The following is a 25,082-nucleotide window of genomic DNA, read 5'->3' on the forward strand; positions in this document are numbered from 1 at the left end:
GGTAAGATACAAGCCCCGGCCCCGCGGGAGCCGAGCGCCCCTCCCCCCAGCTCCCGACGGGAGAAGAGCAGGCAGAGCGGGAGGGAGACGGAGCCCAGGGCTGCCGAACACCCAGCCCCAGCCATCCGGGCCAGAGTGCAGGGCCCTCGATACTGGGAAAACAGGGCAGCAAGAACAGTGAGCAGGCACTGGAGGCTGGGCGACAGAGGACATAAGAAAAGCGCGCGACCATTTTTTTTTTTGCTTTTTTGCTGCTTTGTTTTGGCGAGCGCTTTTTGGAAGTCTTAAAGGGACAGGGACCCCAATATTAGGGAAACAGGGCAGAAAGACCGGTGAGCAGAGGCCTGAGGCTGGCACCGGAGAATAAAGAAAAACGAACGACCACCTTTTTTTTTTTTAATTAAAAATTTTTTTTTTTTTTAATTAAAAAAAAATTTTTTTTCTTGTTTTTTTTTGTGGTCGTTGTTTTGTTTTGGCGGGTGCTTTTTGGAAGTCTTAAAGGGGCAGGGCGGGCCACTTAATCCAGAGGTAGGGAATCCGGGATCTCTGGGCACCCTAACCCCTGGGCTGCAGGGAGCAGGGAGGCCCCTTACGGAGATAAATAGCCTCCCAGCAGCTCCTGCTCCAACGCGACTCCACCATTTTGGAGTAGCTGCCCGAGCCAGGCCACGCCCACAGCAACAGCGGAGATTAACTCCATAGCAGCCGGGCAGGAAGCAGAAGCCCTGTCTGCGCGCAGCTGCGCAGCACAAGCCACTAGAGGCCGCTGTTCTCCCAAGAGAGGAGGGCCACAAACCAACAAGAAAGGAAGTCCTTCCAGCCGTCACTCGTCCTAGTTCTGCAGACTATTCCTAGCACCATGAAAAGGCAAAGCTACAGGCAGACAAAGATCACAGAGACAACACCAGAGAAGGAGACAGACCTAACCAGTCTTCCTGACAAAGAATTCAAAATAAGAATCATAAACATGCTGACAGAGATGCAGAGAAATACGCAAGAAAAATGGGATGAAGTCCGGAAAGAGATCACAGATGCCAGAAAGGAGATCGCAGAAATGAAACAAACTCTGGAAGGGTTTATAAGCAGAATGGATAGAATGCAAGAGGCCATTGATGGAATTGAAATCAGAGAACAGGAACGCATGGAAGCTGACATAGAGAGAGACAAAAGGATCTCCAGGAATGAAACAATATTAAGAGAACTGTGTGACCAATCTAAAAGGAGCAATATCCGTATTATAGGGGTCCCAGAAGAAGAAGAGAGAGGCAAAGAGATGGAAAGTATCTTAGAAGAAATAATTGCTGAAAACTTCCCCACACTGGGGGAGGAAGTAATCAAACAGACCACGGAAATACACAGAACCCCCAACAGAAAGGATCCAAGAAGGGCAACACCAAGACACATAATAATTAAAATGGCAAAGATCAAGGACAAGGAAAGAGTGTTAAAGGCAGCTAGAGAGAAAAAGGTCACCTATAAAGGGAAACCCATCAGGCTAACGTCAGATTTCTCAACAGAAACCCTACAGGCCAGAAGAGAATGGCATGATATATTTAATACAATGAAACAGAAGGGCCTTGAACCAAGGATACTGTATCCAGCACGACTATCATTCAAATATGACGGTGGGATTAAACAATTCCCAGACAAACAAAAGCTGAGGGAATTTGCTTTCCACAAACCACCTCTACAGAACATCTTACAGGGACTGCTCTAGATGGGAGCACTCCTAGAAAGAGCACAGCACAAAACACCCAACATATGAAGAATCGAGGAGGAGGAACAAGAAGGGAGAGAAGAAAAGAATCTCCAGACAATGTATATAACAGCTCAATAAGCGAGCTAAGTTAGGCAGTAAGATACTAAAGAGGCTAACCTTGAACCTTTGGTAACCACGAATTTAAAGCCTGCAATGGCAATAAGTACATATCTTTCAATAGTCACCCTAAATGTTAATGGGTTGAATGCACCAATCAAAAGACACAGAGTAACAGAATGGATAAAAAAGCAAGACCCATCTATATGCTGCTTACAAGAAACTCACCTCAAACCCAAAGACATGTACAGACTAAAAGTCAAGGGATGGAAAAACATATTTCAAGCAAACAACAGTGAGAAGAAAGCAGGGGTTGCAGTACTAATATCAGACAAAATAGACTTCAAAACAAAGAAAGTAACAAGAGATAAAGAAGGACACTACATAATGATAAAGGGCTCAGTCAAACAAGAGGATATAACCATTCTAAATATATATGCACCCAACACAGGAGCACCAGCATATGTGAAACAAATACTAACAGAACTAAAGGGGGATATAGACTGCAATGCGTTCATTCTAGGAGACTTCAACACACCACTCACCCCAAAGGATAGATCCACTGGGCAGAAAATAAGTAAGGACACGGAAGCACTGAACAACACAGTAGAGCAGATGGACCTAATAGACATCTATAGAACTCTACATCCAAAAGCAGCGGGATATACATTCTTCTCAAGTGCACATGGAACATTCTCCAGAATAGACCACATACTAGGCCACAAAAAGAGCCTCAGAAAATTCCAAAAGATTGAAATCCTACCAACCAACTTTTCAGACCACAAAGGCATAAAACTAGAAATAAACTGTACAAAGAAAGCAAAGAGGCTCACGAACACATGGAGGCTTAACAACACGCTCCTAAATAATCAATGGATCAATGACCAAATCAAAATGGAGATCCAGCAATATATGGAAACAAATGACAACAACAACACTAAGCCCCAACTTCTGTGGGACACAGCAAAAGCAGTCTTAAGAGGAAAGTATATAGCAATCCAAGCATATTTAAAAAAGGAAGAGCAATCCCAAATGAATGGTCTAATGTCACAATTATCGAAATTGGAAAAAGAAGAACAGATGAGGCCTAAGGTCAGCAGAAGGAGGGACATAATAAAGATCAGAGAAGAAATAAATAAAATTGAGAAGAATAAAACAATAGCAAAAATCAATGAAACCAAGAGCTGGTTCTTCGAGAAAATAAACAAAATAGATAAGCCTCTAGCCAGACTTATTAAGAAGAAAAGAGAGTCAACACAAATCAACAGTATCAGAAACGAGAAAGGAAAAATCACGACGGACCCCACGGAAATGCAAAGAATTATTGGAGAATACTATGAAAACCTATATGCTAACAAGCTGGGAAACCTAGGAGAAATGGACAACTTCCTAGAAAAATATAACCTTCCAAGATTGACCCAGGAAGAAACAGAAAATCTAAACAGACCAATTACCAGCAACGAAATTGAAGAGGTAATCAAAAAACTACCAAAGAACAAAACCCCCGGGCCAGATGGATTTACCTCGGAATTTTATCAGACATACAGGGAAGACATAATACCCATTCTCCTTAAAGTTTTCCAAAAAATAGAGGAGGAGGGGATACTCCCAAACTCATTCTATGAAGCTAACATCACCCTAATACCAAAACCAGGCAAAGACCCCACCAAAAAAGAAAACTACAGACCAATATCCCTGATGAACGTAGATGCAAAAATACTCAACAAAATATTAGCAAACCGAATTCAAAAATACATCAAAAGGATCATACACCATGACCAAGTGGGATTCATCCCAGGGATGCAAGGATGGTACAACATTCGAAAGTCCATCAACATCATCCACCACATCAACAAAAAGAAAGACAAAAACCACATGATCATCTCCATTGATGCTGAAAAAGCATTTGACAAAGTTCAACATCCATTCATGTTAAAAACTCTCAGCAAAATGGGAATAGAGGGCAAGTACCTCAACATAATAAAGGCCATCTATGATAAACCCACAGCCAACATTATATTGAACAGCGAGAAGCTGAAAGCATTTCCTCTGAGATCGGGAACTAGACAGGGATGCCCACTCTCTCCACTGTTATTTAACATAGTACTGGAGGTCCTAGCCACGGCAATCAGACAAAATAAAGAAATACAAGGAATCCAGATTGGTAAAGAAGAAGTTAAACTGTCACTATTTGCAGATGACATGATACTGTACATAAAAAACCCTAAAGACTCCACCCCAAAACTACTAGAACTGATATCGGAATACAGCAAAGTTGCAGGATACAAAATCAACACACAGAAATCTGTGGCTTTCCTATATACTAACAATGAACCAACAGAGAGAGAAATCAGGAAAACAACTCCATTCACAATTGCATCAAAAAAAATAAAATACCTAGGAATAAACCTAACCAAAGAAGTGAAAGACTTATACTCTGAAAACTACAAGTCACTCTTAAGAGAAATTAAAGGGGACACTAACAGATGGAAACTCATCCCATGCTCGTGGCTAGGAAGAATTAATATCGTTAAAATGGCCATCCTGCCCAAAGCAATATACAGATTTGATGCAATCCCTATGAAACTACCAGCAACATTCTTCAATGAACTGGAACAAATAATTCAAAAATTCATATGGAAACACCAAAGACCCCGAATAGCCAAAGCAATCCTGAGAAAGAAGAATAAAGTAGGGGGGATCTCACTCCCCAACTTCAAGCTCTACTATAAAGCCATAGTAATCAAGACAATTTGGTACTGGCACAAGAGCAGAGCCACAGACCAATGGAACAGACTAGAGAATCCAGACATTAACCCAGACATATATGGTCAATTAATATTTGATAAAGGAGCCATGGACATACAATGGCGAAATGACAGTCTCTTCAACAGGTGGTGCTGGCAAAACTGGACAGCTACATGTAGGAGAATGAAACTGGACCATTGTCTAACCCCATATACAAAAGTAAACTCAAAATGGATCAAAGACCTGAATGTAAGCCATGAAACCATTAAACTCCTGGAAGAAAACATAGGCGAAAACCTCTTAGACATAAACATGAGTGACCTCTTCTTGAACATATCTCCCCGGGCAAGGAAAACAACAGCAAAAATGAGTAAGTGGGACTATATTAAGCTGAAAAGCTTCTGTACAGCAAAAGACACCATCAATAGAACAAGAAGGATCCCTACAGTATGGGAGAATATATTTGAAAATGACACATCCGATAAAGGCTTGACGTCCAGAATATATAAGGAGCTCTCACGCCTCAACAAACAAAAAACAAATAACCCAATTAAAAAATGGGCAGAGGAACTGAACAGACAGTTCTCCAAAAAAGAAATACAGATGGCCAACAGACACATGAAAAGATGCTCCACATCGCTAATTATCAGAGAAATGCAAATTAAAACTACAATGAGGTATCACCTCACACCAGTAAGGATGGCTGCCATCCAAAAGACAAACAACAACAAATGTTGGCGAGGCTGTGGAGAAAGGGGAACCCTCCTACACTGCTGGTGGGAATGTAAGTTAGTTCAACCATTGTGGAAAGCAGTATGGAGGTACATCAAAATGCTCAAAACAGACTTACCATTTGACCCAGGAATTCCACTCCTAGGAATTTACCCTAAGAATGCAGCAATCAAGTTTGAGAAAGACAGATGCACCCCTATGTTTATTGCAGCACTATTTACAATAGCCAAGAATTGGAAGCAACCTAAATGTCCATCAATAGATGAATGGATAAAGAAGATGTGGTACATATACACAATGGAATACTACTCAGCTATAAGAAAAGGGCAAATCCAATCATTTGCAGCAACATGGATGGAGCTGGAGGGTATTATGCTCAGTGAAACAAGCCAAGCAGAGAAAGAGAAATACCAAATGATTTCACTTATCTGTGGAATATAAGAACAAAGGAAAAACTGAAGGAACAAAACAGCAGCAGAATCACAGAACTCAAGAATGGACTAACAGGTACCAAAGGGAAAGGGACTGGGGAGGATGGGTGGGTAGGGAGGGATAAGGGGGGGAGAAGTAGGGGGGTATTAAGATTAACATGCATGGGGGGGTAGGAGAAAAGGGAGGGCTGTACAACACAGAGAAGGCAAGTAGTGATTCTACAACATTTTGCTATGCTGATGGACAGTGAGTGTAAAGGGGTTTATAGGGGAGACCTGGTATAGGGGAGAGCCTAGTAAACATAATATTCGTCATGTAAGTGTAGATTAGTGATAGCAAAAAAAAAAAGGGCAGTTCCTGTGTGGTAACCTCCAACGAGTTCTACACAAGGGTATAAAGGGCATATAAAAGTGTAGGCAAAGGGTCTGTTTGTGTTTATACAGAGGATCAAAGCCTAATTGGGCTGCCCCGAAAATGAACTAAGATACGATATGAAAAAGAACTTCCAACATCTGCACCCTCTGGAAGACTCATGCCAGAAGATGATCATCAAAAAACCCCAACAAAGATCCACACACTGCTACAGCTGTAGATGCACTCATCCCACCAGTTCCTGGACCTGCCATGGGAATGAGGAAGGAGATATCTAAGCTGGCCTGTGCATACAGTAAAACAACAAAATTGGACTGGATCTATACTGTTGAAACTCAACCAAGAATTTGGAGAAGTGCAAATTGTAGCGCTCCAAAGTCTTACAACTACGAACTATTTATTGTTAAAAGAACATATGGCATGTGAACAGTCCCCAGGAATGGGTTGTTTTAATTTGTCTGATTTCTCTCAGACTGTTCAAGTTCATTTGGACAATATCCACCATATCATAGATAAGTTTTCACAAATGCCTAAGGTGCCTAACTGGTTTTCTTGGTTTCACTGCAGATGGCTGGTAATTACAGATATGCTTTGGTTATGTAACTATACTCCTATTATGTTAATGTGTGTGTGCAATTTAAGTAGTAGCTTAAAACCTATACATGCTGAAGTTACTCTACAAGAAGATATATCAAAGAAATAATCAATCTTCCCATGTTTTCTTCCGCCTGCTACTTCTATAGCTTTTCTTCTTCCTTCCTAATTACAACCCTTAAATAGAATTCGTGCCTCATATCAAATTTACCGAGTATCATAATTCTTCCAAGTGGTAAAGATACCTCAAGACAAATGCTGGGCACAGAAGCCACAGGGCATAAATATGCAAAGAAGTAAAAAGCTAACTTTTTCAAACAATAAGGCTTCTCTCTCACTTACCAACTTCACATTTCCCTGTATGGCCCCGGAAGATGACTGGTTAGCCAGAGACGGGTAAGATTCCTCAAGGGAGGAACAACCTAAGACAGGCACAGTCGCAGGGGGGCCATCAGGTGAGAAATTGGGGATCAACAGAGGTGAGCCTTAGAACCTCACCCCCCCGTTCTGAGAGAAATCTTCTGCATACGTGGATGTTTTATTGCCCTTGTCTAGCTTGGATTAACACATAGTCTACAGGCACACACCTGATCATCTACATGTGCTCTCTTACAACACTAAACTATGTTTTCTACCTTTATCTTGTATCTACCTACCACTTCAGCATTTTATTAAAAATCATAATAATAAAGAGAGAAATGTGGTATCCACATATAAATCAAGTATAAAAACCAAATCAGTATTCATATTTGAACTGACTGTTTATAGTTCATAATGCATGAGCAAAACCGAAAGTTTCTGTGATGACTGCCCTTGTACTGTTCACTATGTAACTTATTCATTATGTAAGAATTTGTTCTACATGTAAAAACTTGTTTGTTATGCCTCAGAAGATTGGAGACTGACAAAAATTAGGCTTGGGGTGGAATAATGATTGTGCATTGAGCATTGACTCCCCTATACAGAATTTTATTGTCATTAACAACCATTTGATCAATAAATATGAGAGATGCCCTCACAAAAAAAAAAAAAAAAAAAAAAAAAAAAAAAGGACAGACTTCCAATGGTAAAATAAATTAGTAACCGGGATGTAATGTATAGCATAAGGAATATAGTCAAGATATTGTAACAGCCTGGTAGGGTGATAGCTGGAACCTAGAATTATGTATATAAATGTTCTACCACTGTGTTGTACACTTGAAACTCATGTAATGTAATACTGTGTGTCAACTACCCTTCAATAAAAAATAATTATTATTAAAAAAAAAAAAAAAAAAAAAAAAAAAAAAGAGCCCCAACATGGCTTTTACTTAAATACCCCCACAAATGTGCAATAATCTCTAAGATCCGTATGAGGACCCCGGTTTATCTTCAAACACCTGCTGATGGTTCACTCTCCTGGAGGGGACCACCGTGTCCTCACAACGCCGACTACTCAGATGCTTTTGACCTCTTGCCCAGCCGGCTCTTTCCCCAGCACTGACTTAGGGATTCTCAGTCATCACTTTCTGAGCCCGATTCATTACTACAGAGTTGGGGACAGTAAGTCCAAAGGCAAGAAATTCATCTGGGAAACAAAAATGCTGACGGCTGGGAAGATCCTCAGGTTATGTGTCTACCTGACAATCTGCATGCTTACTGGGGAACTGACTATCTCAAAAAATGACACACAGGAGGCTTAATCCTTCTAACACCCAGGGAGTTTGATTTGGTCCTTTTTCTCTAATAGTAACTCAAAGTAGGAGACAAAAAGAGGGGAGTGCAAGGAGTTCTCATTAAGAAGTTGGTTGCTCTAAAGTAGTTTATTGCACTTTTAAAATAATTTTGCAGTTAATAGAGGCCTGACAATTAATGTTTATTTTTTCCAAAATGTCTTATCTTAGGCATGATATATTCATATTTAAAATTTTCATCCTATTTTCCATTGGAAATTATTTAAGACAAAAATGGTAACTTTAAATATAATAGCTTGCTAATGATGTTTATTTCTATAATGGATAAAAAATTGAGATAAAGGAAAATAAGTGCTTATCTAAACTCAAGAAACATCTAATAGAAAAAGGGAAAAATTGTTTAATTTATAAGAGTGAATGAGTGAATGTATTTTCAGTAGAAAAAAGGGAAATATTTTTTGCTGCCAACAAAGAGACCTAGATAAACTCAGTAGAGCAGAAAATTGGCTAAGATGTAAGTGTGAGACACTTGACTGCATTAAATTTTTTTTTTTTTGGGAAAACCACTAATATATAGCTGAAAGCTCTGCTCATATCTAATCAAGTTAAAGGGACACTGTCAACTGATTTCTCATCACATTAAAATATTGTTGCACATTTTTTTCTTCATACAATCAATTCCTCTGCCAGATCTGATTTCATTTCCTGTTTCTTCTTGTGTCTAAATGGTTCTGTTACTTCCCACCCACCACCCCCAGTCTCTAGTTGAGGGTATTTTGCAAATAAAAATCAGTATGTTGAAAGGAAATAAACACGAAGAATCAAATGAACTTTTAAATCGTTCTTCTGGCATTACAATCTCTCCATATTTCATCCATTTACATGTAACAGAATATTTTCAGCTTGAATGAGGCATCTATGTGCCTCTCAACTGTCCTAATACATTACTGTTTCACAGAGATTCTTGCTTTATGCTCGATGAAGACTAAATGAGTAGCTGCAGAGATATAGAGCAGCTCAACAATTCTGGTTGTTCTTGAAAGAAGCCAAAGAGGAATATTAGCTCTATTGCCTTTGGGGGTGGCGATAGGGAGAGGTCAGGAGGAGGATGGACGGGCCAACCATCAGTCCAGTTCCTAGGAAGCTCATTTCCAGAATCATATTTATGGGTCCGGTCAGTGGGGCTTGACTGAGCAGAATTTATAAACCTCTGAAGGGGAGTGGTCATCTAAGAGTATTCCATTAGAATCCCTTGGAAAGAATCAAAATATGGCTGAGAAAAATGGCCAAATCCTTTTTCCCTGGAAAGCAGATAAGTAGGATATATACTAAATGTCAGGAGTATGGTCCAAATGAAAAAAGAACTTTCCTTTCATTAATCGTTTTGGTTTGAAAGAGACCACTGACATCTCAGTAAATTTAATTAGCATGTTACATGATGAATTATCTGGTGTTCTACAGAAGAAAAGTTAGTGGACTAATTTGGAGCCATCACATACTTTCCCTGAAGGAGTCCACTCCTGAAATAAGAAAGTACATTCTCCACCAATAATTTCCATGTACTCTATTGCTCGTGTTGACCAAAGGTATTTCCCACACAGCAGCAGGCTGTCGGCCATATCTGTGAAATACAGTTCGCAGAGGTAAAGCATGACTGATTACTGCTTGGGTTGTTTATGTCAGCCTTAGTTTTGCTTGAATTAAGTGGATTGTAAACTCAAAGAAAATAAGATTGTGCTTAGAAGCAGAGTAAAATAAAAGCACACAAGTTTCCAGTGCCAAGATTTGTGAGTCAGGTGAAAATGTTCTGATGTCTGCTCCAGTACAAGTAAGTATCTTAGATATCTAGGAAAAAACTCAACATTGAAAAACAATCACAGGCAAACACAGCTAGGTCTGAATGTCAAAACTTCTTTAAAGAAATAAACTGAGAGTCCTTTTTTTTTTTTTTTTTGCCCTCTGTAGTTAAGAGTGATACATTTCTGAAAGATTGAACTACATAGCATAAAAGACTGAAAAACTGTTACCTTTAAGCAATAAGGGCATGAAAGGGATTTTGGGTGGCTTCATCTTTTTGAATGCATCTCTGTATGCTTTGTGATTCAGGGAAGGATCCTGCCGAATCAAGCAGATTACAAAGAGAAAGAAAAATCAATGTGCTATCGAAACAATTCTAAATCCACTTTTGCTATACAATTTGGACATGATTTAGGTATCGAGAGGTTCTTCCTCTGAACGAAGTAGATAAAGGTTTCCTAGGAGAATAAACTCACTAAATTAGGGCAGGAAATCTAGGCAATGAATGAAAGTCAAGTTATTGGTTCACAATAATAGGAAACGACTGCAAAAGAGAGACACGTTTTGATTGCTCTATTATTTTCCTCAAATAGGTTCTTTAAGTACAGCTTCCTCTGCATAATTTCTATCATGAGGTGACCCAAAAGTCTTTTGTGAGGTAGACTGCCAAGAAAAACTGTCCTTATAACGCAGACAATGCAGAGAAAACAAGAGGACACTGTTTTCGTTGTGTTCTGAAAAGAAACTCTACATTTTGTATCTAAACCTAAGGAATGGTAAGAAAAAAAGAAAAAGAAAAAGGAGAAAAGGACAATGCATGAAACACTAATTGCACACTAAATTTATACCAATTTATTTTGTAGGCTTTGAAATGGACTATATATAAAAATCTGCCTTCTGAAAATCATACCTAAAGGACCTTTCTCACTACTTCTTTCCTTGGAAAGGAACAAGTATTAACTGTCAACTTGCTTCACTCCCTAAGGAGTAAAGCTACATTTTCCTGAGCAAGTGAACTGGTCTAGGCCACCTGACATGGGGGAGTACAGGTACCTACCACTGAAACCTAGAATGCAACCTGACACTAGCAATTAATTAAAAGAGTAAGTCCCCTTTGGCCCAATTACTTACTGTTAAACTTTCGAGTTCAGAGAAGAGTTTCTTAAACTTCCCAGGGATTTTCTACAAATAAACAAAAAACAAAAAAGAAAAGGCCAAAGAAGTCAATTATTTTGAGAGGCACTAAGACATTAAGTTGTGCTTACTTACATGTGTCACATTTCTGAACACAAATACCTCTATCATCTGGTTCTACCCTGATTGCTTCTTATTATGCAATTTTCATCATTCCTTAATGCGACATTCCTTGGGAATGTTGCTAAAAACAGTTTAAAATAAATTAACAACCACATGGTTAAGGAATCTAGCTAGTTAGACATTCCACACACTGGTGATTTTTTAATAAAAATTTGATTTCAGTTACATATGCTACCTTTGATGAATGCTCTCATTTTCTTGTACAGTCTTACTGAGGAATAATAATGTTCACTGATATTTTTTGTAAAAATGATATGATTATGTTTCACAGAAGATGCCTAAACAGTGAAAGGTCATGAAACCCTAAATGACAAAGCTTGCACTTTAATGGATAGAATCACTATATTGTAAAGATCAACCACGGCAACAGGTGGCACACAAAATGACAGTAGATGGAAATATGTCATCCACCCAAGAAGAAATTCGGGCCTAAGGAAGAAGGGCCTGGAACTTTCCTGTCTGACTTGAACATGATTAAGTGAAAAATTTGATGTTTTCCCTACTGACTTAGTAGTAAGTCAGTCTGAATTTGAATTCCTACTCTGCCCCTGTCCAGTTGTGTGCTTTGGGGTAAGCCTCCCAGCTCTCTGACTGATAGGGAGCCAACTCATGAAGTATACGGTCCATGGCTGTGCTTAACAAATTCCAGCTATTAACACTAATGGCAATGTTCTACAGGGTACTTGTAGGATTTTTTGTTTTCAAAACAAATCAAAATAATAAGGCAAACCCCGCAGTATTCAAACTTTTAAGTTAGTTAGATATAGACTTCCCAATATGATAATGTTTCATTTGGATTCAGTCTGTCATAACAAACAGGTAACTTAATGTGTTTGAAAACTACGGTTATACACACACATACGTATTAATGAATGGGGGGCAAACTGAAGAAGAAAAGATAAAATGTAGACCTCTGCAAATGATTCAAATTGTTCTTCTGAGTTGCATATCTTAATCTGTTGGACATTCCACATGAATGTCCCACTGGCACCTCAAGCTTAACATATGTAAAGCCAAAATGTTCTATTTCAGGGATCAGCCAAGAGCCAAAACTGGCTAACCACCTGCTTTGTAAATAAAGTTTTATTGGAAACTGCCAAAGTTTTTATTGGAAACTTGCCATGTGCCCTGCACATAATAGGCAATCGATATGCACATGAAATGTATGCTGTTTGAATTTAATTCATTTATATATTAATTTTGGCTGTTTTTGCACTACAATGGCAGAGCTGAATCACTGCCAAAGAGACTATATGGACAACATAGCCTAAAAATATTTACTATCTGGCCCTTTACCCCAAAAGTTTGCTGACCTCTGTTGTAGTTCCTCAGACCTATTTTTTTTCTTATATTCCCTATTTAGGATAGGGTGGTCCCTTTCAAGTCCCAGAGACAGTGTAGTCACCTTGGCCAGGAATGCCCACCCCAATGCTCACCAACAACTCCCAACTTGACCTCCAAGGCCCTGCTGCTCAAAGCTTCTCAGCTACCCCAAGGCTCTCCTCTTGCTTTTCTGGGGCCACCTGCAATTGGTTCAAGACCTCCTTCATCAGAGCACACTCCGTCCTAATTTGGCCCATTATTTATATGCCGTAAGTGCTGGTACAGTGCCCTGCACATAATAGGCAATCAATATGCACATGAAATGTATGCTGTTTGAACTTAATTGAATTTCCTCTCTCAATTTTTGCAAATCAAAACTTTTCAGGTTTAATTCAAATTCCACTCCTCCCCCACCCACGCTAGCTATTTGTTTTCCTCCTGCTCTGATCAACTGTGCATTTGTTCCCACCTCCTTTAATCTTATGATGTGCATGCATGTCTTGTTTGCTTAACCAGAGTGGGCTGGCCTTTCATTCCTTTTCTTTTGAACCCTTTTAAGGAGCACTGATCCTGACCCTCAGGTCACCACAGTGCATTCCATCAGAGTGCGGTCCCTGATGCCATGAAAGTGAATCCATAAATTGCCCAGAGACCTAATCTGAGATCTAATGTAAGAAAAAAGATAGCTGGCCTATCAGCTTCTCTCTTGCAGGGGTGTGAATGGGGGACCATGAAGAGAATGGGAACTGGAGAGAGGCTAAGGGTACTGCAGTGAGCACATGCAGGCTAGAGCCACGAGGGAGAACACAAGATGGTTAAAGAAAAAGGATGAGAGAGAAAAACAGTATGTGGAGTGCGGTCAAAGGCCAGAAGGGAAGAGAGAGAGAAAGAAACAGAAGTCCACAGAAAGCAGGTAAAAGGGCCATGGGAGAAGCAGAAGATCCTACATCTGTACCCGATAAACTGAGGGATGCCCCAGTTTCAGGTCCTCCCACATATCCCCTTACAGTCCATGTTTCAGAACTTGAGCTAACTTGGGTAGGCCTCTCCACCCGAGAACCCAGCGCCTTCCTCACACACCACTGACCAGCACCACCAGCACCCGGGAGGCTGAAACGTATAAAATGCTGTGTGCCTTCTTTAAGAAACAGAATGCAAAATCACCACACTTTTGCATATTTGTCATAGGCATACATCATCCATGTGAACACACTGCCCAGAGCCTGCAGGTGAGAGGACTGGAAGCTTAAATTCTTTCGAATCTCAGCAAATCTGCTCTGGACACACATCACCATGCAGGGGAGCTTTTGAAAGGACCAACATGGAACTGTAACCCACTACCGTGGGAGCAGAGCAGAAAACTCATTCTAGCTATGGAACAGTTTACAATTTTTATCTCTTTCATATATTTATAGAAGACTATTTAATCAAAATAATCCAACTTGATATGTTACTTTTTTTTTCACCTATTTCATCCATCCCCTGCTCACCAAGGCACCTTTTAAACATTCCTTTTTAACGTTTTCTTTTCTAGCAGTTTTTATCTCATTTAAACCATTTCAATCAACTTATTTTAAATAAAGACTTTTTGTTTGACTGTCCTCATTCAGTTTTATTTGTCCCCCAATCCTCCTGTCCACGTGGAGCCCCAAGCTCACCCCCAAGGCTCACCTCCCACGTCTGCGACAGCCGGCTGACGGAAGCAGTGTTCAGCCCCATCACAATAGCAAAGAAAGAATTCAGGTTTCGCTGGGCTTTGCAGCTATGGAATAAAAGAAAGCAGGAGACACTTTGAGGCAACGTCCTTTTGCCAGATGACCACAAACGAGAACACTGCACTGCGCTCAGCCCCTGAGGCAGGGCTGACCTCCCCTTCCTGACCTCTGCTCAACCCCTGAGGCAGGGCTGACCTCCGCACCACGAGCTGGGGCAGCCTTTCTATTTGCTCCTACTACAAATGAGACCATTCCAAGTGCTTCAGCTCATCCTTACCTTCAGGAAAAAATCTGGGCTCTTGATATGTCCTGGATGCTTCAAAAGATTTGTTCTCCCTTTTTTTCTCTTAAGTCTATTTTGGAATGCATTTACCATTTCGACTGAATATTCGTAAATTCATTTCTGTATATATACCACACGCATGGTAGCAGCTCCCGAGTCCCATCTCTTCAGTCAGTATGCCATCTTCATTTTTTGACAGAGACAATCCCCTCTCACTTCACAGGCCTACATTCCCTCTCTCATTACATTAGATATATTTTATTCGCTATCAACAAAATAGCTACTATATCATGTGTGTATTTAAAGTATGGCATATACTATGGGGATACTGTCCCACATTCCTCATTTAAGAAAAAAAGAAAAGAAAATGCAAAATAAAGTCACATCATGTTGGGCTCCATTCAGTCCGCAAGGTTATCCGTCTGCACAATGTCAGACATGCCCTTTGACTTAACTGGTCAAAATGCCACTAATTTTCAATGCCAGTTGAGGGGGCTTGGTGTGGCAGAGGGAGGCTGCGCTTCCGGGCCAGAAAGGCCTGAGAATTCCACACCCTACTTTGTTTTGGTCTTGTTAGAAAGAAATTTCTCTTAGGCAAGTCTTTAAAATGAAGAAATTACCCTAACTTGATAATTAAATAGGAAAATATATGAAAGTGCTTAGCAGTAAGCCAGGTTCATGAAAAGTACCCAGTGGATGTTAAGTCAGCTTCCCTCAGATGCCATCTCTTCCATGACCTCCCCATCATTGTCTCAGATGGAATTTGGGAACAGTACATGTGTAACTCTGTAGCCTGCTTTTTCAGTTATATACTCAAATGTGTTATAGTACGTATTATCATCACTATCACCACTAAGGGATATATAACACTTCATCAAAACCGTATTTTATAATATGTTTACACATTCCCTATTGTTGGCAATGAAATTATTTTCAATTCAATTCAATACAGAATGCTGCAATGAGTATCTTTGTGTATGAAACTTTTTACTTTATTTTTTTTTATTAAGTTAGACCTCCAGTTATTACATGATTGGTCAAAAGCTATCATGACTTTAAATGTTCTTGACACACATTAAAAACTATACCAAGTTCCAGCTGCACAGGTTGCATATAAGAGCATCTGGCTCAGAACCAGGAATATGGTTTGGGCTATTAAAGAGTAATACACCCAGCTGGCTGTGTATGCTGGCAGGGCCTGCTGAACTGGCCTCTCCTACAGCCAGCCTTGCGGATTGGGTTCTGCCCAAGTAGAGCTGCTCCTGGGCTCCAGGGCAGTGGGGTCACACCTGGGAGCACTTTGGAAGTTCTCTTCTCATTAGTAGTGGAACCTGGAAAGGTACTGCTGTCTTCACACCTGATGTCCCAAATATCTGGGGTGACTCCAGTCCTGCAGGCCCCTCATTGCTGAGTCTCCATGGGCAAGGTCCTTCCCTCTCCTAGGTCTCCTGCCCAGCTTCCGACTGTCTGCAGTAGGTGAGAGGACCTGATACTCAGTCTCATTGGCCTCCTCTGGTTTCTGTCGACTTTCTCCTGGGGTGACCTTGCCTGGTATATTCCGTGAGCAAACAAACAAGCTACTTCTTGGTCTATGATTTAGAAATCCATGTTTTTGAGGATCACTGGTGCCTAAAGGCATCAATACTGTGATCTGCTTCCTTTCTGCCGTTTACTTCCTTCACTTTACCCTGTCTCAGCACACCTCTGGCAAGTTCATACCAGCCAGAACAGACTTGAGTCAGCTCTGTCTCCTGATGTGATGATCTGAAGCACCAGGCTCCTTGCCGAGCGAGGCTCCTGTGTCAGTGAGAGAACTATCCCATCCCTGTGCCAGCAGCACCTGGTTTGCAGGCTTCCTCTTACTCCCAGGTCCTCCCACTTACTACATGGTGGAGGCCCCACTGGTTCTGTCATTCCCCACTAGGCCTCAGGCTCCTTTAGGCTAGAGTATTTGTCTATTTCATTTTTATATTCTGCTCATTTCCCAAATGGCTAGTATACTGCAAGCTTTTCAGATAGCATTTGCTAGAGTTGAAAACAAAACAATTTGGGGGAAATAGTTTTATTATTATTTTAATTATTATTATAAAAAGGTTGATTATTCCTCTTTTTATTCAGTATGATTTAGCTATATGGAATCTTAGATATAATTCTCATCTTTTTTCCTTTTAGCTCCCCATCGAAAATTTTTATGGTCCAGATCTCTTTTGGAGTCACGCTCAAAATGAAAAAAATCCCACATATAACTAATATCTGAATCTGTAAAAAGAAAAAGTGATTTCTCTAGAAAACAAATCGATACAGTACAAATATTGCAGCCTGGATTCCTCCGTGGCCATGGTTCACTCACTCCTTGATAAGAACAGACTGTCTGACACTAAAACATTCCAGTTTTGCAAACACTCCTTTGTCTGTGTGAGGAAATAAAACCCACTCAATCTACAGAGGTGGGGGAGGGGATGGTGAGAAGGAAGGGAAACATGAATATGCAAATGAGATGCCTTAGGCAGGGAAGACTCTTCATGATCACGGAAATTACTGTTTTTCCCTTGGTTATTCCTGCTAGTGTGATTATGAGGAATTTGACTTTATGTTTCTGTTGGCGTTCTATTCTGAGGGCTAGGGGTAGAGACCAGTACAGTAAATAATTGCAGAGCACAGGGCCCTATGGAGATGTAAATATATTTCATTTCCCTGAGGATAGATATTATCTTATACTGCAAACTAAGCTGGGCAGTGTCATTTTACTCCTTGAGACATTAATGTTCTGTTTCTCCAAGTAGCTGTCATTTATAAGAAAGTTTTGATCTAAAAGAGCCCCACCTTAGGAATTTCACAGGCTATTATGGAATGCACTGGCCAAATAAAATAAAATTTAAAAGGAAGCATTGCCCATAAAAGCAGTCCAAGATTTAGGCATATGTGTTATCTATCTCTCCTTCCATTCCCAGTCCCACCAAACACCAGGTCAGGTAACTCCATTGTCTCTAGCTACCTAAACAACGTGTCCTGCTTCTGGGTCTCCCCACCTAAAGTGTGGTCTCTGTGCTACTTTCAGATAAGCCTTCTGAGGGGCAACACTGATCACACCAGTCTCCCGCACAAAAACTTTCCATGAATCCCTGTTGCCTACTCAATTCAGTCTAAATTCTTCCAAATGAAATTCAATATCCTTTACAACTGGGTTCTGTCTTCCTCTGTAGGTCAATCTCCCCCAAGTTCCTTACAAATGCCCCTCAACTCTGGTCAATCTGGAGGAGGTTCCTTTGACCACATGCTCTCAGCCTCCAATGAGCTTCTCTGCTTCTCTAATGAGCCTGACCTCCATGGAGAGTGTGTGTTCTTTTGAATTCTTACCTGTCAAATTCCACCCAGAATTCAAATATAGCCTTGAATGCTACTTCCTCCACAAATGTCTTTCTAATCCTTTCCCACATAAGAGCTTCCCCTCTAAAACTCCCAATAGAATTTGATTTTATAACAGGGCATTTATCTGCTCTATTTTGCACATTAGTCAGTTGAGTTATAAAGTATCCCCCAGCAGACTACAACTCTCAAAGTCAGGATCTGGGTGTAGGCTCAGTCTGATTTTTCCACAGTACCTTGCATGGATCTGCACACATAATGAGTGATCAATACCTATTTCCTGAATATATTACACTGACATGTATACAGAAACAGTTTGATATAAAAACTATTTTAAATAAAAGACTAAAGAGAAAATGGGAAGATGGGGAGGCAGAAGAAACTGGAAATGATTTTGATTCACGCTGCCTGCTTCTGTTGGGCAGCTGTCCCAAGAGCAGTCTCAGGATATTAATCTGGTATTTTATGAGATGCTCCCAGCAAGTTGCTGAAATGTCATTCAACCAACATATACTGAGTCACTGCTATTTACCAAGTCCTGTAGCAGGCGCCCCAGGTTCAATGATCAGAAATGGTTCCTGTCCTCTGGAGGCTAACACAGCCCAGTGAAGGAATCTCATATAAACAGCTAAGATTAAAAAAAAGAAAGAATTCTGTGTGTGTACGTGGGGTTGGGAGGTAGGGGTAGGGAGGAGTTGACCCTGCATTTGAAAGTCAGGGATGGCTTCCGGACGACAGCAACAATTGACCTAGGTCTTAAAGAATGACAGCAATTTGCTAGGTGAAGTGGCCATTCTTGGCAAAGCCAGGCTTGGAGGATGGAGTGCATGGGAAGAGAGCCATTCAGTGGCTACAGCAAGGGGTGCACCCAGTGAGTGAGGTGCAGAGGTGAGGTGTGACCAGCCAACAGAGGGCGTGCTAAAGAGTTTGCCAAGTTCATATCGTGGGCATCAAGGAGCCGAGAAGAGAATCCCAGCATGTCCTTGAGTTTCAATATTCTCACTGCCTCTCATCATCTTCCCCTGTTTTCCTAGCCCACGGTAGTTTACCCAGCCACACTGTGATCTGGCTGCAGGATGGGGCTATATGCACTGCCTGCTTATTAGTTCTGTAGCAGAGAGCAGAGCGCTTCAGTCTGGTATTTTGACATTTACTTTAAATTATAACTACTTCAAGTTCAAAGACATAAATATTCAAGACCAGACCTTTTCAATCATTTGGTGACTTAACTCAATATTATACTTTTACATCCCAACCCTCGTTATCATCACAAGGAAAAAAAAGGTACTCTCTCAAGGAGACTAGAGGAATTTTCACCACTAGAAACTCACTGAGCAGCGATTTTGATGAATTTTTTCACCAGCTGCACTCGCTTGCCCAGCTGGCTGCAGAGCAGAATCTCCGTGGCCACCCAGAGCTGGACTTCATTGCATCTCTGGAGCAGTAGACTGAGGTTCACCGTGTGCTCCCCACTTCCTTGTCTGCTGAATGTGAAGTAGATCAGCTCTTGCTAAAAGAAAATGTATTCATTCCAGCATTTATTTTTAGCACATTCAAAATGAAGTTGATACAAAAGTTGATCCATTTCTAAGAGCTACTTCAGGTAGCCACTCTCATATCATATTAGGAGACTATAACAAATAATATATTACATTTTAAACAGTTTAGTTTAAGAGATGCCTCATTAAGCAATGTTCACCTAGAAACTTCATACATGTATTTGTAGAATGTAAGGATGATGCCTCTACAAGAAAATCTGACATTCTAAAGTTTAAATCACAAGCTGAATCAAATCCAAACTCCCTAAACTTGTTTTGGCAAATTTGATGAAAATGAGTATCACTAGTACTTGTTAATATGCATACTTGACCCTCACAGGTAGATTCTCTAGAAAAGGGTTCTCAAATTATAATATGAATCAGGATCGCCTAGAAGCCTATTAAAGCCCAGACTGCTGAACCCCATTCACCAAACTTTCTAACTCAATGTGGGGGTCTGTGATGGGGCCAAAAATCTGCATTTTGAGTAAGTTCTCAGGTGGTGCTGATGCTGGTTTGGGTACCCATGCCCTTTGAGAACCACTGATACAAGATACTGCTGAATAAACAGAGAGTGAGATTAATGCCAGGTCCAAAATTTACACAGTCATCTAAGACCAGTAACTATTTATACAGACTGATCATCTGCAAAGCAATAGAGATTTGTTTTTAAACAGAGGGCTGAGTATGCATGTATTTTACAGAAGTATTTGGTGCTCTCCTACTGTAGAAGCAACGTAAGCAGGCACACAACCCATACAATTAACATTTCCAAACTCCCAACTCATCCAGCTTGAATGAGTTCGCTTGCTTTCTCAACTTCAGATCATAATGTTGGAATTTTCTAATGAGAAAACAGGAGGACATTTAGAAGACATTCCAAAATGAAAGTGAAGCTCAGGGTTCCCTGAGTTGGGCATGAGTTCCTTCTTCAAAAGGAATGGCTGTTTTGTACTGAAAAATTGCACTAAGATGGCAAAGCAAATGGAACATATGGGTGCACAGAACTTTCTCATTCTTCATCTCCTGGTTCCCGTGAGCCTTTCCATGGCTCAATCCATTCATTAACTGTCAGAAACATTTGCCCCAAATCTATTGTTTTATAAATGTTTAAGCTATCTTCAAGGGAGAGGCTAGTAGACATAAAAATTCAAAATATATCTCAAAATTTTAAAGAAAGGACTCAAAGTCTTGCAGCATAGTCTAAATCTATAGAATGTTCTTAAGTAAAAGACTGGATGTTGTGTAGGTATATATATAAATATGATTCTGTATAACTACTATAAACTTCATGGAAAAAATTAAAATATCAATATCAAAGGTATCAAATGTAAAAAAGGCTTTTCAACCCCATCAGAGCTTCATACCTACATACACATACATATAAAATACATATACACATGTATTCATACATATAAAAATATAGCACATCTACACTGCATTATACAAACTTATGATTGGATTAGGAGCAAATAAAGCCTGACCATATATTCTGATTTTCCTGGGTTTGGGTCCATCTTTCAATATATTTAAAGTCCCTAAAATATCTTTTTGGGTCATGGTATCTTAAGTATAACTCTATCATCAGATGCTCGATCTTCAAAACCTAGTCAGACACAAATATTCTTCAAAAGGAATTCACAGTTAAAAATAGCACTAGCATTTACTCTGTCTTTCATCTTCTTACTTACCTCATGAATTGAATTGAAGAGACTCCAATCAAAATTCATTAATTCCAGAGCAAGATCCCAAGTGTTCATTCCCAAAATCCTCATAGACCTTTGCTGTGTTTCCTCATTTTCAGCTAACGGGCTCTAAATTGACAGAATCAACAAGATCTTTAGTAATTCCCAAGTGTTTGGCACTGAATTGGCTGGCCGTAGAAAAGCACGAGAAGCCCAGATTAGAAAAATAGTGTGTCAGTGTAATATTTTCCCTGGTCTGTTCACCTTCAGTGAGTTACAGCCAATTTAGGAAACAGCGCTGGAAACAGTAGAATGTGATCAATGACACTTCCCTGAGTTAGCCTGCCACCCTGCCCCTCCCCACGTGTGCACGCACAAATGTGATTATAAAACACTGGCCCAGGAGACAGCATAATGAAAGCGAAAGCCCTGAAATCACTTTGGCTTCTGGGAAGAATTAATGTGCCAGCAGGGTTAGTATAAAAACAAACAAAAGAAATGTCATGGTGCACTTCAATAAAGTCAGACATGGCTTTTACAGGAAATATGTTTAACAAGTCTCATTCCAGACACACATTTACAAATTTTACTAAAATGCCTGTGGAGAGTAATAATAATTTAAACAAGAAATTAAAAAATAGAAGTAACTTCCTTTATGCCCCATGGTGGATGAGTGGGTATCTACTGCTCTCTCTACACAAATAGGTATGAGTTTGGTAATAGTATTTCCTTAAAATCTGGCATGAAATTATTGAAAGTCACCACATCTTGAAATCTATTGTTCCTGTTAAATTTATTAAAAATTATCTGGCATCTTTTCAAAATATTTGATATTTTCTAATTAAAATATAAATTCTCACATTTGAGAGGTTGGACTTGAGTAGTTAGGTAATGGTGTTAAAATAGTTAATGACTTGGAAAAAGAAAGAATGGGACTTTGCAAAAATAAATGATATAGCAGGAAAAATAAATCACACAGAAGATTCCAAATATTAATCTGTTTTTTTAAACTGAAAAATACATTATTTGTATTTTAGAAAGTTTTACATTTATGAAAAGGTTTTCTAATTAAAAAAAAACAAATGACAAAAAGACCTTCACAGAATTTTTCCACAGACTTGATTCTCTTCAGAGAAGGTCAAGGTACGAACTGTCCCTGAGTGGGACACCTGAGGGCTCGCTAAGGGTGGGCTGAATGAATCCCTGTAGACAGACTGAGGTGCTGAGGTCGGGGAAGCCCACGTGTCTCAGGGTCTAGTTAGGTTGGCAGTAGACAGATACCCAGTTGCACTGGAAACATCCAGAGGGAGAACCAAGAACTGGGAAATAACACAGAACTCTGCTTACTCATTGGGAGGTGTAAGAATTTTTTCAGTTGGCTTTTTATCTCTCTAATTTCTCCCTAAATATGCCCCTTGCTGTGGCCCTGCCCACAGGTTATTCGGGTCACCCTGTGTCCTCTCCAAGAAACACTTCCAATTGCTTTCCAAGAGGATGAACTAATCTACGTGACATACAGCAGGTACTAGTGGTTTCACGTGTTTTCCTTCTCTGACAATATTTCATTTCAACTGAAATCTTTTGGAGATGATATACAAAAAGCTACATTTCCAGCAGGGAAATTTTCATTGGCGTGCAAAGTTGGTGTGGGAGAAACATTGGAGGACAGGATGGAGCCTGGCTCCTCTCAGAACATATTGTGGGGCACCTGTTTACTACATTAGGATGTTGCCTCAGGCCTGCCATCTACTCTTCTGGAGCTGGCCCTGGACAGTGGCAGAAGTGAGTTCTGGGAATGCACACAGGAGTCTGCATGGAAAATACGTGTGGTCCAGGAAAGGGGGCAAGGGGGACGATTAGGGCGTGGCATTCTGCCACCATCAGGAGGTCCACAGCAGTGACACATTAGATGGTCCTCGCTGTGGGGAGGAGTGCAGGCAACCAATCTTGTTGTTTACTCAGGGACGCAGCATCTAGTCCTTCCCGTTTCACCGATGGAATTAACAGATACAAGACTGAGGTATTTAACAACACAAAAAAGTCATCAGTTTTAGTGGAAATGTTCTTAAATTTAAACTAAAAATAACTTACAGTGTGTGTTCTACATTTCTTCAAACTCTTACTCTTCAGTGACACCCGGTGCCCTACTGTTACAAACCCGTTTCATCCAAAGAAGGTTGGTAATCCAACCTTTCCTCATGGGACTGGCACCCTCGAAGTGCACCAAATGGTCTGAGACAAAGGACACAGAGTCTCTTTCCCTCAAATCTGTGCAGGGTGCATTTCTCAGCCTAATCTCCAGATATCCACCAAAAAGAAGGCATGGAGTTAAGATCCATCGAGAGGGACTCAGTTTGCTCAAATCCCTTTTTTCAGGGGCTCAGAGAGAAGCAAGATTTGACTTAGGAGGAGTTTAGAATTCCTCAAGTTGCGCCTCTCTTTGATCTGTAGAAGTAGTATTATTTGACACGTGTATTGTTGGCTAGAGGAAGAAACAGTTCAGTGTAGTTTTCTAACATGCATTATAAAACATACAAAAATATGCTTTTAGTCTGACATTGGTGTCTGTATAGATATCAGTATATGCTTTAAGTATAGGCTGAAGGTCCTTACCAAAGTGTCAGCTAGGTCTTTCTGGTAGACATATATTCGACCAGACGCATCAAGGGATTTGGAGATGGCCAAGTCATTTGGCTGAAGTTCATGCTTTTCTTTATGAAAAAAAAAAATGTAATTAGAAACACAAGAACAGCAGTAGGCATACACAGTACATCTAAAGAGTGAAACTTGACAAAAAATATTTAAGAGTAAATAAGATGCAAAGTAGATTTGATTCAGTTCTGCATTCTCTATACAATGGCAGCAATGGAACTGTGACATTGGTGCTCATTGACCATGAAGTGGAAGCCTCTTGTGATTCTTATACTTAGTCATTGTTTAGAACACAGGACACTTTAGAGAAGAAAGTAAAATTCACTCATAATCCCATCACTCTAAGATAACTAATCAATGGGACTGGTAATACTGGTAATGTAAAATAGCTGGGTATATTTTCACTCTGATCTTTATGTAAATGTGTATATATGTAAACATACATACATATAGCTGCAATTATCTCCACATATATAGCCATAATTATTATGGATACATATATGTGTTTATTTGCTATTATTCCATATATGATTTATGTTCTGATTTTATTATAAGGACTTAACCACTTGTCAAAATTACTTATGTGTCATGTTTAATTTGGTTATTTCTTCCCTATTTTTGAACATTTAACAATTTATAATTTCTTTCAGTCATATAAATTAGAAGGCAAAATATATGCTTAAATACTAGCATGGAGCCTGGCACGTAACAAGGGCTTGATAGATGGGATCCATTATTACAGTAGCAATAATACAAACTGTAGTCAACATCCTTGTACATAAATCTTTGGCTGCTTCTAGATGATGTTTTTAAGATAGATTCCTAGGAGTGGAATTACTGGGTCAAAGGGAATGGATGTATTTTAAAGGTTTTGACACTACCAAATTGCTTCCTAATTCTCACACTAACTAACACTGATCATTACTTCTGGTAAGTTTGCTATTTTGCTAAAACCAAAAACAGATTCTCAGTTTATTTTGTATTTCTTGACTACAGTGAAGTTGAATATTTTCCATATATTCTTCTTCTATTTCCTTTA

At 39.9% G+C, this 25,082-nt stretch overlaps 1 protein-coding gene across 2 annotated transcripts in view; it reads right to left on the reverse strand.

Moving 5' to 3' along the window:
* The window catches only part of RAPGEF5 (Rap guanine nucleotide exchange factor 5), a 217,906-nt gene that overhangs the window by 14,003 nt on the left and 178,821 nt on the right, over positions 1 to 25,082 (reverse strand). For both annotated transcript variants that reach the window (XM_036877421.2, XM_036877411.2), the window contains exons 18-23: positions 24,005 to 24,102; positions 21,398 to 21,520; positions 19,500 to 19,678; positions 14,476 to 14,566; positions 11,296 to 11,346; positions 10,395 to 10,482 (exon numbers count right to left, since the gene is read on the reverse strand). In XM_036877421.2, the coding sequence (XP_036733316.2) occupies positions 10,395 to 10,482; positions 11,296 to 11,346; positions 14,476 to 14,566; positions 19,500 to 19,678; positions 21,398 to 21,520; positions 24,005 to 24,102 (630 nt within the window). The remainder of the gene's footprint in view (positions 1 to 10,394; positions 10,483 to 11,295; positions 11,347 to 14,475; positions 14,567 to 19,499; positions 19,679 to 21,397; positions 21,521 to 24,004; positions 24,103 to 25,082) is intronic.

Source organism: Manis pentadactyla, chromosome 7 (genome assembly GCF_030020395.1).
Source record: "Manis pentadactyla isolate mManPen7 chromosome 7, mManPen7.hap1, whole genome shotgun sequence".
Classification (NCBI taxonomy): Eukaryota; Metazoa; Chordata; class Mammalia; order Pholidota; family Manidae; genus Manis; species Manis pentadactyla.